This window comes from Squalius cephalus (assembly GCF_949319135.1).
Source record: "Squalius cephalus genome assembly, chromosome: 19".
NCBI lineage: Eukaryota > Metazoa > Chordata > Actinopteri > Cypriniformes > Leuciscidae > Squalius > Squalius cephalus.
Window position 1 is genome coordinate 31,198,783 of NC_137140.1, and position 14,870 is coordinate 31,213,652.

The 14,870-nt window shown below is 40.7% G+C and overlaps 1 protein-coding gene across 4 annotated transcripts in view; it reads left to right on the forward strand.

The window, feature by feature from the left end:
* Nucleotides 1-14,870, forward strand: part of LOC307147017 (cadherin-18) — a 168,556-nt gene that overhangs the window by 111,640 nt on the left and 42,046 nt on the right. For all 4 annotated transcript variants that reach the window (XM_079851463.1, XM_079851462.1, XM_079851461.1 and 1 more), the window contains one exon: nucleotides 11,248-11,415. In XM_079851463.1, coding sequence (XP_079707589.1) covers nucleotides 11,248-11,415 — 168 coding nt within the window. The remainder of the gene's footprint in view (nucleotides 1-11,247; nucleotides 11,416-14,870) is intronic.

Here is a 14,870-nt window from a genome sequence, read left to right on the forward strand (position 1 = left end):
CCATTGTGCTGAAATGCTTCCCGGACCTCTGTGCTTTTATCAGATTTGCTGGTGCTGTCCACGGTGCTGAAACACCCCTCACTTCACTACATATTACACACACGCAAGCACCACCAATGTATCCCAACATATTCATGGCCACAGTACACTGCTTATTTTGAGAGATGTTGCCAGAAATACCTCAAAGAAGTTTTTGATGAAAATCTCTTGACACCTCTCAGCCTTCACCCAAACATGCTCTCGCAAATCCCTTCTATCAGCCCTGACAGACTAGTGCTCTGATAATACAGTCCATCCAGATTCGTGAACATTTGGCCTTTGGTAAAGACAAATGCAGCAGTTTGATGGGGAACCATGAAGAATTGTGTTCCGCAAAGTTGTCAAGAGCATGCAGGCATATCATATTAGTTTTTAGAGATGAAATGCTTAATGGAATTGTGGCGAGACAGTATCAGTGTTCAAGTTCATTTTAGATGGTGTTCAAGGACTTAATGCATTTAGACAGGAGACATGAAAACCGATTCAAGGGGATTGTGTGAGAAAGAAAACAAAGATTGACTTATTCTTGCTTTACTGCATTGCCTTTTAGTGACACTTCACTTTCAATCTCTCACAAACCTTACCTTTCGGGACATTTAATATTGAAGACACAAATATCCCATTTGGAGATGATGGTGTCAGCGCATATTGTGAGTACTTCAAAGTCAACAAGTCTCAGAATACACATTTTAGGTCTTATTATGCACAATAGCACATTAAAGAAATAAAGAGAAATTTAAATATATAATGCATTTAAATATTTATTTATATGAATGTTTCATTTGTATAAGTTATTATATTATATGATGTATTTATTATGTTGTTTTTATTTTTATTTTTTTTATTTATGCTCAATTATACTCAATACTGATTCTATGTGAGGCTTGGCTTAAATAATTAAGCTGCTTAATTTACCTCAGGACTGGTTACTAGGTAGGTGTGTATGAGTAGAAATATTATAATATGTATACTACCTAGTGAAAACATAAAGGGTGTGAGGCACAAAGATGAGAAAGTAGATTGAGGTAGTATTCACTTCTGAAGTGTGTATCAAGAGTTTGTTCCAGCACTGATGCTGAAGTCATGACCCAGTGCTGTGGGTGTATATGCAGATTCTACCTTTCATTTAAAGAAGGTAATGCAAAGTTGTATGCATGACGCCCTAGGTCATGTTAGCAAGACTTATTTTCTTTCGTATCTCACCCCTTAATCTACATCTTTTTTAATATACTCTGACAGACAGTGTAGGAGGGTTGCTTTTCCTTGATGTTTCCTGCTGTCAACAGCTGTTTCAGGTGTTGTTTCTCTAGGAGGTTTGTGGGACTTCTCTCTTTATTTTCATGTTTTTCTCTGATCATCACAGGCATGGTGTTGAAAAGCTTTTATTTTGCAAGTAAAACACAACAGTTAAGTTAGACATTTTTATTTTCAAAAAATGTGATTAAACAATATTGACCTCTGTTGAGCTGTTTTTACACAGAACCTCAAAAGACATATGAATGAAGTTTGGTGTGAATTGTTTCCTAAAACAGAATTTGACATGACTGAATTGACTGATGAGATGATGAATCTAGTGTTTCTCATTTCACCCCACAACAACAACAAAAAGTATTTTCATACATGGGTCATTTATGTTATGCAGTACACTTTGAACGATGTAGAGAATAACCTGGAATATGGCTTAATATATTTTCAGTTTTGTCAACATTCCCGTTATTGCAATTACTATAATAAGTACATAGTATTTACATGGGGAACAAGACTGTAAAATAAAGAGCTACCATTATTATTATTATCATTATTATTATTATTTGTTTCTAAAAAGATGTATCTTGCGCGCAGGTTGCATTTATTTGATGAAAATTGAGTAATAACAGAAATATTTAAATTACTGTTTTCTATCTGAGTGTATTTTAAAATGTATTCCTGTGATGGCAAAACTGAATTTTCAGCATCAATATTCCAGTTTTCAGAAACTATGGTACATAATACATTTTCCAGAATACAATATCCAAAAGTTAAAAAAAAATATATATATATATATATTAATTTGAAAATGTATAAATGTCTTTTGATCAATTGAATTGTTCCTTGCTGAATAAAAGCATTGATTTTGAGAGATAAAACGTATATAATATTATATTTTTTGTTCTATCCAAAATATGAAGGCATATTTTATGGTTGCATGAAAGTTTTAGCCCCCCTCGCTTAGGGATAAAACGAAGTTCTAAATATGTGAGCAGCGATATACTGTTATCCAACATCTGAAGCCGCCCACTCTGCTGAGAGTAGTGTTTAGATAAATATGTAAATATGTGTGGCACGCTTTCCTCTCTATAACAAAATAAACCCAACAAAATTGAGAAAACAGTAAGTATTTGTATAAATAAAGCATTAGAAAAGCATCTGATCATAGCAACGTGGATATGTCTGCACATACAATTAAGTCACGTCATGTTTATTTATATAGCACTTTACACAATAGATTGCTTAATCAAGCAGCTTTACCGTATTAAACATGAAAAACAGTGTCCGTGTCTCATTTTATCAGAAGTACAACTTCATTTTCTACTATAAAGCGGCTCTCTACTGTGTTCATGTTTTTACTCACGGACATCTGACCTTGACGGACTCAATGGGTGAAATAAACTGGAAAAGTTTAAACATCTTTAAAAAATTGAACCAATACTAGTACAAAGGTGTTTACCAGCTGGAGTGAACTTTTCAAGAAAGCTGCTTCGAACTCCCAAAACGAACTCCAAACGAACTTAGTTTTAGCCTGATTTTGTTCAATATGACTTCACATCAGTTTTTCCTTGAAGTATATCAGGGCCTTATTGACATCCTATTAGAAAACTCACAATAAGAAAGTCAAACACTGCTCATTTCCACCTAACGTGCAGTCAAAGCTGCAGGCAAACTCAAATCATCTCTTGGAAATGAGATACTATCACCTTCCACCCTTTAATATGCTATTGAATTGCTTCACTGGTAATTGGCGATTAAATTCTTTCTCTCAGGATGTCAGAGAACACAAATATAGACGACAAGTGAGATTAAAACTTTAGATAAAGCACCCTAGGAGACAGAGGAGAAACCCACGTGAATCAATTCAACTGAGAGAGAGCTGGTCAATAGTCAATCTTGCTTTGATTATATGGTAAGCACAGTCGTATTGTTTTGAGCTGGCTGAGATGATTGTGGTCATTAGGTCAGCAGAAGCACCCAGAAAGAATAACAAAGTCAGGGCCAGAAAATGACATGTCATTTAGGAGGAGAATGCTATAGTAGTAATATACAGTTTCATTTGTAACTGGTGGGATTTACAAAGGCACCGTAAACAGAAGTGTAATGCCACGGTTATGGATTTGTGCTCAACCTCCTGCTCCATTACAATAAATAGTGGTTAACTAAAAGCAATGGCTTTATTTATTTATTTGGTTAATTTCCATTTGAAACAGAGGAGATGTTAATGTCAGGTGTTGGGATTTATTCGCCTCATATAAACTAGCAGTTAACAAGCATAGTGATTCTTCCTAATGAATCATTTTAATAATTAACTAGATGAAAGGAAAATGTGAGTGGTGTTTGATAGTGCAAAGCTTTCCATCAGGATGCTAGTGTACCGATGTTTGGCGTTTCGGTTGGTTACTGGCCAAGATAGAAGTTCTCTCGATATATGGTGGTCTCCACAAAAGCATTAAAGCGATAGTTCATCCAAAAATGAAAATTCTGGCATCATTTACTCACCCTCATGTCATTCCAAACCCGTAAGACGTTCGTTCATCTTCAGAACACAAATGAAGATATATTATAAAATCAGAGTGATTTCTGTCTCTCCATTGAGAGTTTACGCAACTACCACTTTGATGCTCCAAAAAGCGTAAACTCAAACGTGCTGGAACTAGAATGAACCTTATTGGTTCTCGCAACATTTGAAATATATTAAAATAGAAAAGTTATATTAAATTGTAATGATAGGTATTACTGTTTGTGCTGTATATTTGAACAAATACAAAAAGACATTCAAAAACGTAATGTACAAGCTGTGCAATTTGACGCATCATTACAAACCAGGTTTGTTCAAATCACTAATCCTAACCAAATAGTAATAGTGATGTTTTTTTAGCGAGCAATGCTAATAATTGTCACAAACTTGACAAGTTTGCACCATCCCTGTTGATTTAAGATTTGAAAATGAAAGTGTGGTTGTGTGAAGACACCTCATTATCAGCTAGTGACAGCCCAGAGGCTCAACGTGTCCCACTCACCGGCACACGTAAAGCAAGACGTTACGCTTGTTAATAAGTGAGGTCGGATCTTCATCTTCCCCTTTTTCTTGTAAAGAGGTTCCAGGGAATAATCAGAATTCCCAATTTCAGAGGCCTCGATGATGGGCAAAGCGTAGGAACCTCTTTCTCATACGCACACACATACCCATACACATAAGTAGGCTAATTTCTCTGCTGATCAGGGAGTCTGGAGGGTTTTAGAGTGTGAGTTTAGAGCTTCTCTGACACAGATCAGGGAGTCTCTAAAAGGAAGGATTAGAGCAACTTCCTGTTCTGATCAAATTAGAAAAGCATGCCAGTTTGTCAAAGCCTTCCCCAGCCGCTAATGCTATTCAACATATTACCAACCTCTCCTGAGCTATTTTACCTCCAGAGGAAAAAAGCACATACACAGTATAATATACAATACAGTAACTCTTTGAATTGGGTGCAGCATTCCAGGTCTTGCAGACTAAGATGCCGTTCACACAGGGCGGTGTTTGAAGTCAGCGTGAAATCAAAATCGATCTTTTGGCATTGTGTGATGATAACATAATTTGTCTTGCTGAATATCCTGTTTAAACTCATCTGGCTACAGAAGTAAACTTCACAAAGTCCTGTGTGAATGGCCCTTAGCGCTCAACCAGGTCAAAGGTAATTTCCCGTAATCCCCTTTGCACACCTAGATTGACCTTCTTTATAAATTTACAGCCTTTGAAAACCTAGAGGGAATAAGACGAAGCGATAGAAGATTACAGACAGAAGAGAGACCAGTCAAAGGCTTAAAACAGTTGTGCTCACTCAGCTAACCCTGGGTCAGACTTGCCACTTGTTCCTCGACGGCTGTGCAGGAATTGGCTTATCCGGTTTCCATAGATACCTCATGGTTCTTCTGAGCAAAGGAAGAATGCTGTGGGGTTCTTAATGCTGCTGGTCTAATGGCGGCTCTGATGAAAGGATGGATGTTTGTTTTTTTAGGGTTTTCATTTTTGGGGGCTTCCCCGAAGCCTTCATGTACATCCTAATAACAAATACTACACTCTCCCTCATTTACAGCAAGCCTGTATCACATTTCCTCAAGAGCACTTACCAATCCCACACAATAAACTTGAGTGATAGCTGCGGAGAGACAGTCCCTCACCCCTGACGATTGATGAAAAGGTCACAACATTAGTCTTTGTGTTGTTTTAATGGAGTGAATGGCTGTGTGCCAGAGACTTGTGTTGCCTTAGGAGCCTAGGTTAAGTAATGCTGCAGCTCGAGTAATATCTCTGCCTAGCCGCTGGGGCTCGAGCGTTGGCAGGCTAGAAATGGAGTTATGGCATTAAAGCAGGAGAAATGGATGGGAGATTCATTTTGGAAAGTTTACAAACCTCATTTTGTACCATTGTGCTGAGCTTTTGTTTGCTGAGATGCATTCTGGGAAATCTTCCAACCTTCGGTGCGCTTGCGGTACTTATTAGGAGATGTTTTGGATGTGTTTATGACATTGTTTTTTAATGCCTCTTCTCATTTGTAAATTGTGAGGTCCCAGAACAAGGACTGGTGACAGATCCAACAGGTTTGAGGGGGTGGAATAAGGACGGACCCCCTTGGATTGGGATGTGGGTGATTTCACAGATGATGAAACATAAATGGAAGGGTGCATTTAACACTGGCAATACAGCTAAAATGCGAGTGCACTACACTACGCTGCAAGTGCCAAATTTTGCAGGTTTTCTTAGTTGTGGTTGGTGAGGGTTATCAGGGTTATCGTTAATTCAAATTAAAACCTTAAAAAAACATTTTCATTCATTGAAATAAAATTATTATTAACTGAAATACAATCAAATATATATTATAAAAAAATTAAACTCAGCATTTCTCATTTTTGACAAAAATACAAAAAAATCCATTATAATATATCACTCTTTCCCTGCTACCTTTTTTCTTCTTGTAAAATAGCTTAGATCAGTGTGAAAGCTAGAAAAAAGACAGATTTTTTTTCAATTTTGACAAAACTTTCATGTCCCTCAGAATATTTTGTTGTATGAACATCTGAACACAGAATATATCAAAAGTAATAATACATTTAATAATTAATACATAATTATAAATTATTAAGAATTACTCAATTATTATATCTTCATGCATTCTTTTGTATCATGCATCCACTTGATTGTAAGTTTTTTTTTTTAATGAAGCAACATTTTGAACAAAAGCTGAGAAAAGCTTTTGTTTTTGTTTTCCATCAACACCCCCAAAGCTCCACAGTCCAATAGCTCTTTGTGTAACGCTAGGCAGTTTTGATTTATATGCTGTTTAAATGTTTGATAATCGTGTTAGCTTACGTGAGTGTAATGCTTCTATGGCTTGTTTCTGCTTCTTCTTCGCCCTGTGTTTTTATCGGGAGATTCTGTATTCTTTCAGAAGATGTGTAATAGCGTCCCCTACCGTATAACAGTGAACATGGATTGCCAGAAAATTCCGGCGATGGCAAAAATTTAAATAGTATATCAATGATCCTAAAATAACATTGTGCAATCTGGTTTTCTTGCATCACAGCACAACACTATAATAAGAAAGTTCAATTGTGAAATGTTTTAATTATTTCATTTTTACAAATGAATGCCTGATTTAGTGACGTCTCTTATGACTTCACCTAGAAACCACTAAAGTACCCTAGCAATCCACAGCAATGTCCTTGCAACCACTCATAACACTTGTCTGTAAAAAAAACAAGTAAGAATGTTCAATTGTATGAACAATTGACTGTTCTCTCGGGTATTTTTGGAACAGTAAAGACATCCTGGTCTGTCCCTAGTGCATTCTGCAGGCCTTTGCCCTGCTCTCACTGTGACAGGTGACAATGGTCAACCTCACATGCCCTGCATGTTAATAGCGTTGCCTCCGGTCGCTCATGCCTTGACCGGCATCAGATGTTGTAACCTGCCCACAGACAGCTAATCCTGAGCCTGTCAACCCAACACTCTTCACATGAGGAGAACAGGCCCTCGGTGTATGAGCACAGAACGCTGGCGTCATCATCATTTATTCTTTACTCTAGTTCTTCATTATAATGAGGGAAATGAAACCAAACAAGTATTTAAAAAAGGTTTGGGATGATTGTAGTCAATAACGGAGAAAACCGATGGTTATTTATGGTCTACGCAAAACCACTTTTCAGTGTAATAATGACAAATCAATATTTTCTGTCTGTTTGCACTTCATAAATTAAAGTGAAAAAATGAATCAGTCAATTATGGGGATGCAAACGGCGAGCTGAATTCCTGTTTAGAGTCGGTCTGGAGCCTGACTCAAACACCCAGTCTGTTTATTCATGAGTCTGTAATCTGTTCTTCGATGGCTTGTGTGTATTGACTGTGTGTCAGTCGAACTCCTCTGTCAGAGGAAGCCGCGGGCTACCTACGCTATTGTTTTCAAGCAAATATAAAGCAGGATTGGATTGTCTGATAACACTTTCATTTTGTAAAGAGCGATTGTTCCTGCCGTTCCTCCTTGACTGAACATTCCTCAAATCTGACACAAATAAAATCTAACATTCTGAACATATTTTGCCCGTCTGGAGAAGTTTCTGTGGTTGTCGGGATGTAATCACAGAAGAAAATTGCAACATTGATAATAATAAGAAATGTTTCTTGAGCATTAATTTAGCATACTACAATGATTTCTGAAGGATCATGCAACACTGAAGACTGGAGTATTTCAGCTTTGCCAACAATTTACATTTTAAGATATGTTAATGTAGAAAACGGTTGTTTTAAATCTGAATAATATTTCACAATATAACAGTTTTACTGTATTTTTGATTGATTAAATGCAGCCTTGGTGAGGAGCATAAGAGACTTCTTTCAAAAATGTTAAATCTTACCACCCCCAAACTTTTGAACAGTGTATATGTACAGTATAAGTCAACTGTCATTCCCTCTCTGAGCAATAGCTTTATTTATTTATTTTTTTATTCATTACATTTTATATTATGCTTATATAATACAAATTTCTAATTTGCTTTTATCAAACAGGTTGGACTGTTTTTGATCAAAAAACACAAAATTATCACAGAATTGGGAATATCCCGGACGAGCCCCCAGATCTGTTTCATTTTCATGTAGACTCTCAACCGGCAGCCTCGAGGCTATCAGTCATCAGATGGAAACATGCGTCTCAACCTCTGTGATGTGTGGCAGGAGATCTCAGGAGAATGATCAAGCAGACGCGGAGACGGTGTAATACCATAACATTCTCAAGTAAATTAAGGAAGAAGGGTCATATTTATACGCAAGATAAAGCAAAATCATCCACGATGTCCAAGCCATCCAATCATAGTACTCAAAATATCAGTAACCCCCCAAATCCATTGATTCTGGTGCTGTTGTTTTCCCTCTAAAATTGTGTCACTTCCTGGAAGATGATGTCAGTAGGAACTTGCTTTTGTCAATGGAATTGTACAAAAGACTAACATAATGGAAAGTGATAGTGATGACACAAGAACTATATGAAATGATTACCAAACTTTCAAAAATTACCTCTCAGTCCTACCTACTAATATATAGTTGTGTATTTTCCAGCAATGGCTTTTGTGTGATTTCCATCTGACTGCGGGTTTGATCATCAAATGAGGACTTAAAGTCTGTGACACAGTACAAAGGTGAGAAGGAGAGGGAGGGAGATTTGAGTGAGAGAAAGAAAGACATTGTGGGACACAAAGAGATAGAGGAAAGGAACTATCAGTCATTGTGTGATGTATTGTGTGAGGCGGTAGTGACTCAGAGACGTGTTTGAACCAGTGTGAGGGTCTCTCAGGGTGAGTCAGTGGATTGCCTCTGAATTGGTTCCTGGATTTACTTTTGACTTAAATTTCACCTAAATGTTAAGAAAATGTTTAAAAAAAAAAGTATGTACTTCAATAATGGATAATGTAGAAAAAATGTAAATAAAAACATTGGGTCTCATCCACTAATCGTGGATTATTCGTGTTTTTACGCTGAGGAAAAAATTCTTCTTCTTCTTCTCATGAAAAAAATCCGTCTAATGCACATGAATTTGTTCTCAACCTCATTCTAACGTTAATGAATTTGGAGTATTCTGAATGAGCGACCGTGTGTTCTAGGTAAGTAATTTGCATAAAACACAGCCAAACCATGTCCATATAAGGGCTTTCCGCAGACCCTTTCCTTTCGTTCTTTCTACTCTCAGCGAACATGATGCTCTCTAAAGACTGGCTTCTGCCTGAAAGCACGCGCAGCAAGATCCTCGCGCAATGCCAGGTGTGCCAGCCTCAAAACAAGTTCAAACGCAATAAAAAACTTTAAAAAAGACCCAGATCACAGTCCTCTGATTAGCCAGCTGTACAAACTCAAATCTGCAAATTTAGGAACCTCGCAGCTGAAGCTATAATGCACCTTTACTTATGTATCTATATCTATGTATACAATTTAATCTTAACTTGTTTATAAGGCCTCCAAGAATATATGATTTTTGCATGTGAGGGGTGTCAGTTGTTCCTACATTTCATGATTTGTTCATGAAAATCTTTAGTGAATGAGAGCTGATAACTGCAATATTCACTATAGTGGAAGTGTCATATCAATTCCACTGTGGCATAATGTTGCTTCTGGGCAGCAAACACATTTAAGCAATTCCTCATAACATACAAATAATTTATGTGACTAAATGCAAAAACAAACGTGAATAATATATATATATATATATATATATATATATATATATATATATATATATATATATATATATATATATATATATATATATTTGATGGGCACAGTTCTCTAGAGCAATATGCGTAACCTCCACATTCTGCACCAAAATGCCAGAACAAGATTTCAAAATGTTTGCCAGCAAGCAATTACTATGAAAAGGCTTTTTATTGATTTTTTTTTAAGTCATTCCTTTTATTATTAACCATTTTTGCCATTGCATAATTATTATGTACCAGTTGAAAAAAAAAAAATTGTTATTCTGAGGTAACATTGATCAGTAAAGCTTAAAATTGTACTGAAATCTCAACAGTTACATCAAAAAAATAAGTACTATGTACTTATTGTGTTCATATTGTATTGCAAAACACCTTTGCTGCTATTGAGGTGGGATACGGGTAAGGATAGGGACAGGTTTGGTGGAATGAGTAGGTGTAAGGGAATGGTCAACCGCGTAATTATAGATGTAATTACAGAAATTACCAACAGCTGCAAATGCATGCCTGCATTTTTTTTAAATATTAGTACAATGTAAAAACATATATGCACAGAATTATGTGCATTGTATTAAATACAATTTTTGAGTAGATTTTTAGTTTGGCTTCAGATATGGGCCTGGTTTATTGTCATCTCTTATGACTCTTAATAGCTAAAAAGCAATCACTTAGCAACCACTACAACACTGCAGTGAAAATGTTACCATAGAATCAACAAAATTGTCCATATCTAGTGTATGCATGTCATTGTTGAGTTATGTATGATTGAAGACTACGGTTCAGTTCAACATATGTCATGGTTTTGATGTCATTTGAATGGTAGTGAAATGTACAGAAACTGACCTTGGCAGAGAAAAGACCTTCCAGACACAAAAGCGTTTTATTTTAACAAGTCTTACAAAATGTCACACTGCACACGGCATTACCTCTGCATCCAATTCTATTGATACACAACTAGATTAATCCAAGAATTATAAATACGAATCATCAATGTATAGTTGTTCACACGTACGTATTTTGGCTGAAACATTTTTATCAAAAATGATAAGAAATTGAACGCTGTGTGAGATGATAATCTGTGTAAGTGAGAATGCGATAGAAATTATACATACATTTAAGGAAAATAATTCTGTGCAAATTTGCTTGTGGCTTATCACTTTATTAACCCTTGCATTAATACTATTTATGTGCGTAAGCCGCCATATGTTTGTGTGCATTTTGCAGGTATCATCAGAACAGCCCTGGCAGACATGGATCGAGAGGCGAGAGAACATTACTCAGTAGTGATTCAAGCCAAAGACATGGCAGGGCAGGTTGGAGGGCTGTCGGGCTCCACCACGGTCAACATCACGCTAACTGACATCAACGACAACCCACCAAAGTTCCCTCAGAGTGAGTAATGTCAGCCACTGTGAAAACCAAATACAGTGGCAACATATTGCTGTAGAGGGACATCAGTAGATTTTGGTTCAAAAACCTAATGAGCAACCTAGTGAGGCAGTATTATAAGACTCTTCACAGAGTGCTGGTCGTTTAATGCACAGCATTGCTGCCTAAACTATCAGATGACTCATATACAGCATTCCAAATCTGTCATTCAAACATTAACATTACAAACTTTGATTTAAAGCAAAAAAATATTTTTTTGTCTGAGATCCTCCGGCCGTGCTTCTTCTTGGGGGAGATTCTCTGAGAACTGCTCCGGAAACTCTCCCGGCCGTGATTAAAGCATTTAGAGGACATTTGCTGAAGTCTGTCTGTTATTATTGCTGTGCAGCAAGTTAGTTAGGGAAGCAAGTTAATTAGGGAAGCAAGTTAGTTAGGGGAACAAGTGAGAGATAGGGGACGTCGATTGTAGACGAGACCCAGATAGACTTAGGTCAGGTGTGAAATAGAAGGAAAATCTACCACAGTTTCAATACTGATTGGTGGAATTTTCTGCACAGAATCATGGGTAATAGTTTTTCACCACAAATCCTGCTGTTAAACATGATTATTTTAATACTAAGTTAAAATAATGCAGGCTAACGGCTTCAGCAGAAGCAAATACTATCGATTAACTGCCTCATAGCTCACAGTAAGGCTGTCTTTAATGGTTTATAAGTTATCATTAAAAATCTATTTCTATATCCGGAACCCGACTGTTGCACTCTATTTGACTTAAGATGCAACCTTTAAAATCTGTAGGCAACTAACTAGCTTTTGGAACAGAGCTGTTGCTGAGTTCCCTTTCGTGGTCACTCCGAGTTACGTCGGATGACGACGATTGGGGTTTCGCTTAGAAAGCCTCTCACCTTCGAGTATATAAAACGAGCCAATGGCAATGAAATGCCATGGGTCTGCGGAATTTGCATAGCGTATCTCCGCCCACCGCAGGGGGTATAAAGGAAGTACGCTGGCAACATGCAGATATGTTTTCGCTTCGGAGCCAAGTTCAGTACTTCACTCCACAAGCCTTTTGAGTGTCATCTCAAATCTCTTCGAGACGAGCGGCTCTTCAGTGTGTTGGTGTGACGGCGCTTTCCAGCGAGATCGCATTTCCTGCTGCTGATTTGTGCAGTAATCTGCCGACAGTGAGTGTGTTTCTCCCTGGGCGTTTCAGCACTCTGCTGAGCTTTTCCACTCTCTAAAAGAGCTGCACGCGGCACGTCTTTTTCAAGACGGTTCGCCCGTGTATTTTCTGGATGTGTGTGCGTGAGTCATCTCTGCCTAACGGTCGCGAGCGCTGTTTTGCGTGTTGGGCTTAATCACGCTCGGCAGCGCTCGTTGATGAGTCATGTTTTCATTGCGGGAACATGGCCATCGCGATGTTTATAGATCAAGACTCAATGATCTCCATGTGAGTAGAGTCCCCTCTGCCACACCCCAATTTATCTCTTCCTCGAGAAGGGATACTTTGGCTGGTGGCCAGGGTGATCTGAGGGTTTGGTGTGGCACAACAACCGACGAGTCAATTCCTCGGGCCACACCCCCCTCCACATCGCAGACCATGCACTCACAGCATCACAAGGCGGGCTTGATTCCTCTGGAAATGAAGTTTCGACTGCGTTGCCTCCCACGGGAGTGCCATCGTTGCCGGGACCGATCCAGAGCTGTCAGCCATGCTTTCCCGGGCAGCTGAAAGCATCGGCTGGAATGGCCCCGCCCTCCCCCCGAGCGCTGTAAGCTTCTCCCGGACGTGCATCAGGACGCCTGCGCTGCGCGAGACTCCACGTGACTTTCGTGGCCCGCGGGTGTCCTCCGCCTTCGCTGCTTTCGATCGCACGGCGATCATGGTCTGCATGTTCCCTGTCACTATCGTGGCACGGTCATGCAGTGCTGTGTGTCGCCTGCGCCTTCGATGCAGTGCTGTCCCGGGAGTTCTGTCGAACCGGCCGCAGTGGAACGCTAGTCCTTCCCTGGCCAACCCTGGCAGAACGCGGAAATTCTAACCACGCCCCTATGCTGGGACGCTATGCCTCCCATGCCCGGCCTGGTTTGTTCCGCCACGCACACTGCCGACCTCGCTCAGGCGACATCAGCACCTGCGTGTTCCTAGGTCAGGTGATGTCCACTAGTGTGGTCCAGACATGGGCTTAGCCAGGTTGATGTGGAGGTGTCTGAGAGTTTATTTTCTAAGCTCCCCCATGTCCCGGGCTGGGCTCTTTGGCGGTGTGGCTTCGACCACCTGAAGTAGACTCGGGTCCTGCACCGATGGTCATCCATCCGTGTGGTCTCCTTAGTCTGCTTCCCGCCAATGCCCCCTCCATGCGGTTGCTCCCCTCGGGTCTTCACCGGCCCTGAGCAGGAGCAAGTCGCAGGAGGGCGGCGCTGCCCGTCTCCGCCCCTTAGACTGCCATGCCAGCCTAAGCAGCACTCTTGAGACGGGCAGCCTAGTCGGCGGTGTGGTTGAGGATTGCGCCCAACAGTCTTCGATCACTCTATAAGCAGGCGCAGGACCTTCTGTACCGACGGTCATCTGTCCGTGCGGTGTCCTTAGCCTGCTTCCCGCCGACACCGCCCCTCTGCGTTCCTCCCCTCGAGCCTTCACTGGCCCACAGCAGAGGAGGTCGCAGGAGGATGGCACCGCCTGTCTCCGCCCCTTAGCCGGCTAAACGCCATGCTAAGCAGCACTTCTGAGACGGGCAGCTTGGGGTTAGGGCTCAGTTCTTCTCAGGAGCTGGTAGCAGGGCCACTCCTTTCCCCGGTGGAGGGCCGGGGGGAAATTCTTGTTTCAAGAACAGATGTCCCTTCCTCCAAGCCCCAAGAGGCTGTGGATGACAGCACGCGCCGCCCACGGGCCACGCTCCTCTCATCCCCCTCTGTCGCCAGACCCCTGCCAGAGCACGCCCCCGTGGGACGCGCGCCCTCCCCTGGCCTCCTCTGGCAGGACGCGGTTAATGACCGTGCCCCCGCACAGGGCCGCTATGCCACCCTCGCCGGTGCCGGTCATTCCGCCTCGCTGCCCCACCGACGGTGCGTCTGTGGTTCGTATGACCCCTCTGGTGCACTTTCTGGAGGCCTGGCTAGAGCTTCCCAGACTGTCCCGCTGGGTCGCGAGAACCATCAGATTCGGCTACGCGATTCAGTTCGCGATATCTCCTCCCCGCTTCAGGGGAGTCCGCTTCACTATGGTCGGTGGCAATGCCCCTGTCATGAGAGCGGAGGTCGCCACCCTACTGGCGAAGGGTGCGATCGAGATTGTCCCTCCAGCCGAGATGAAGTCCGGCTTCTACAGCCCTTACTTCATTGTACCCAAGAAGTCCGGTGGGTTACGGCCAATCCTCGACCTGCGCGTCTTGAACCGCTCCCTTTACAGGCTGCCGTTCAAGATGCTAACGGCCAAACACATCCTCCAGTGTGTGCGG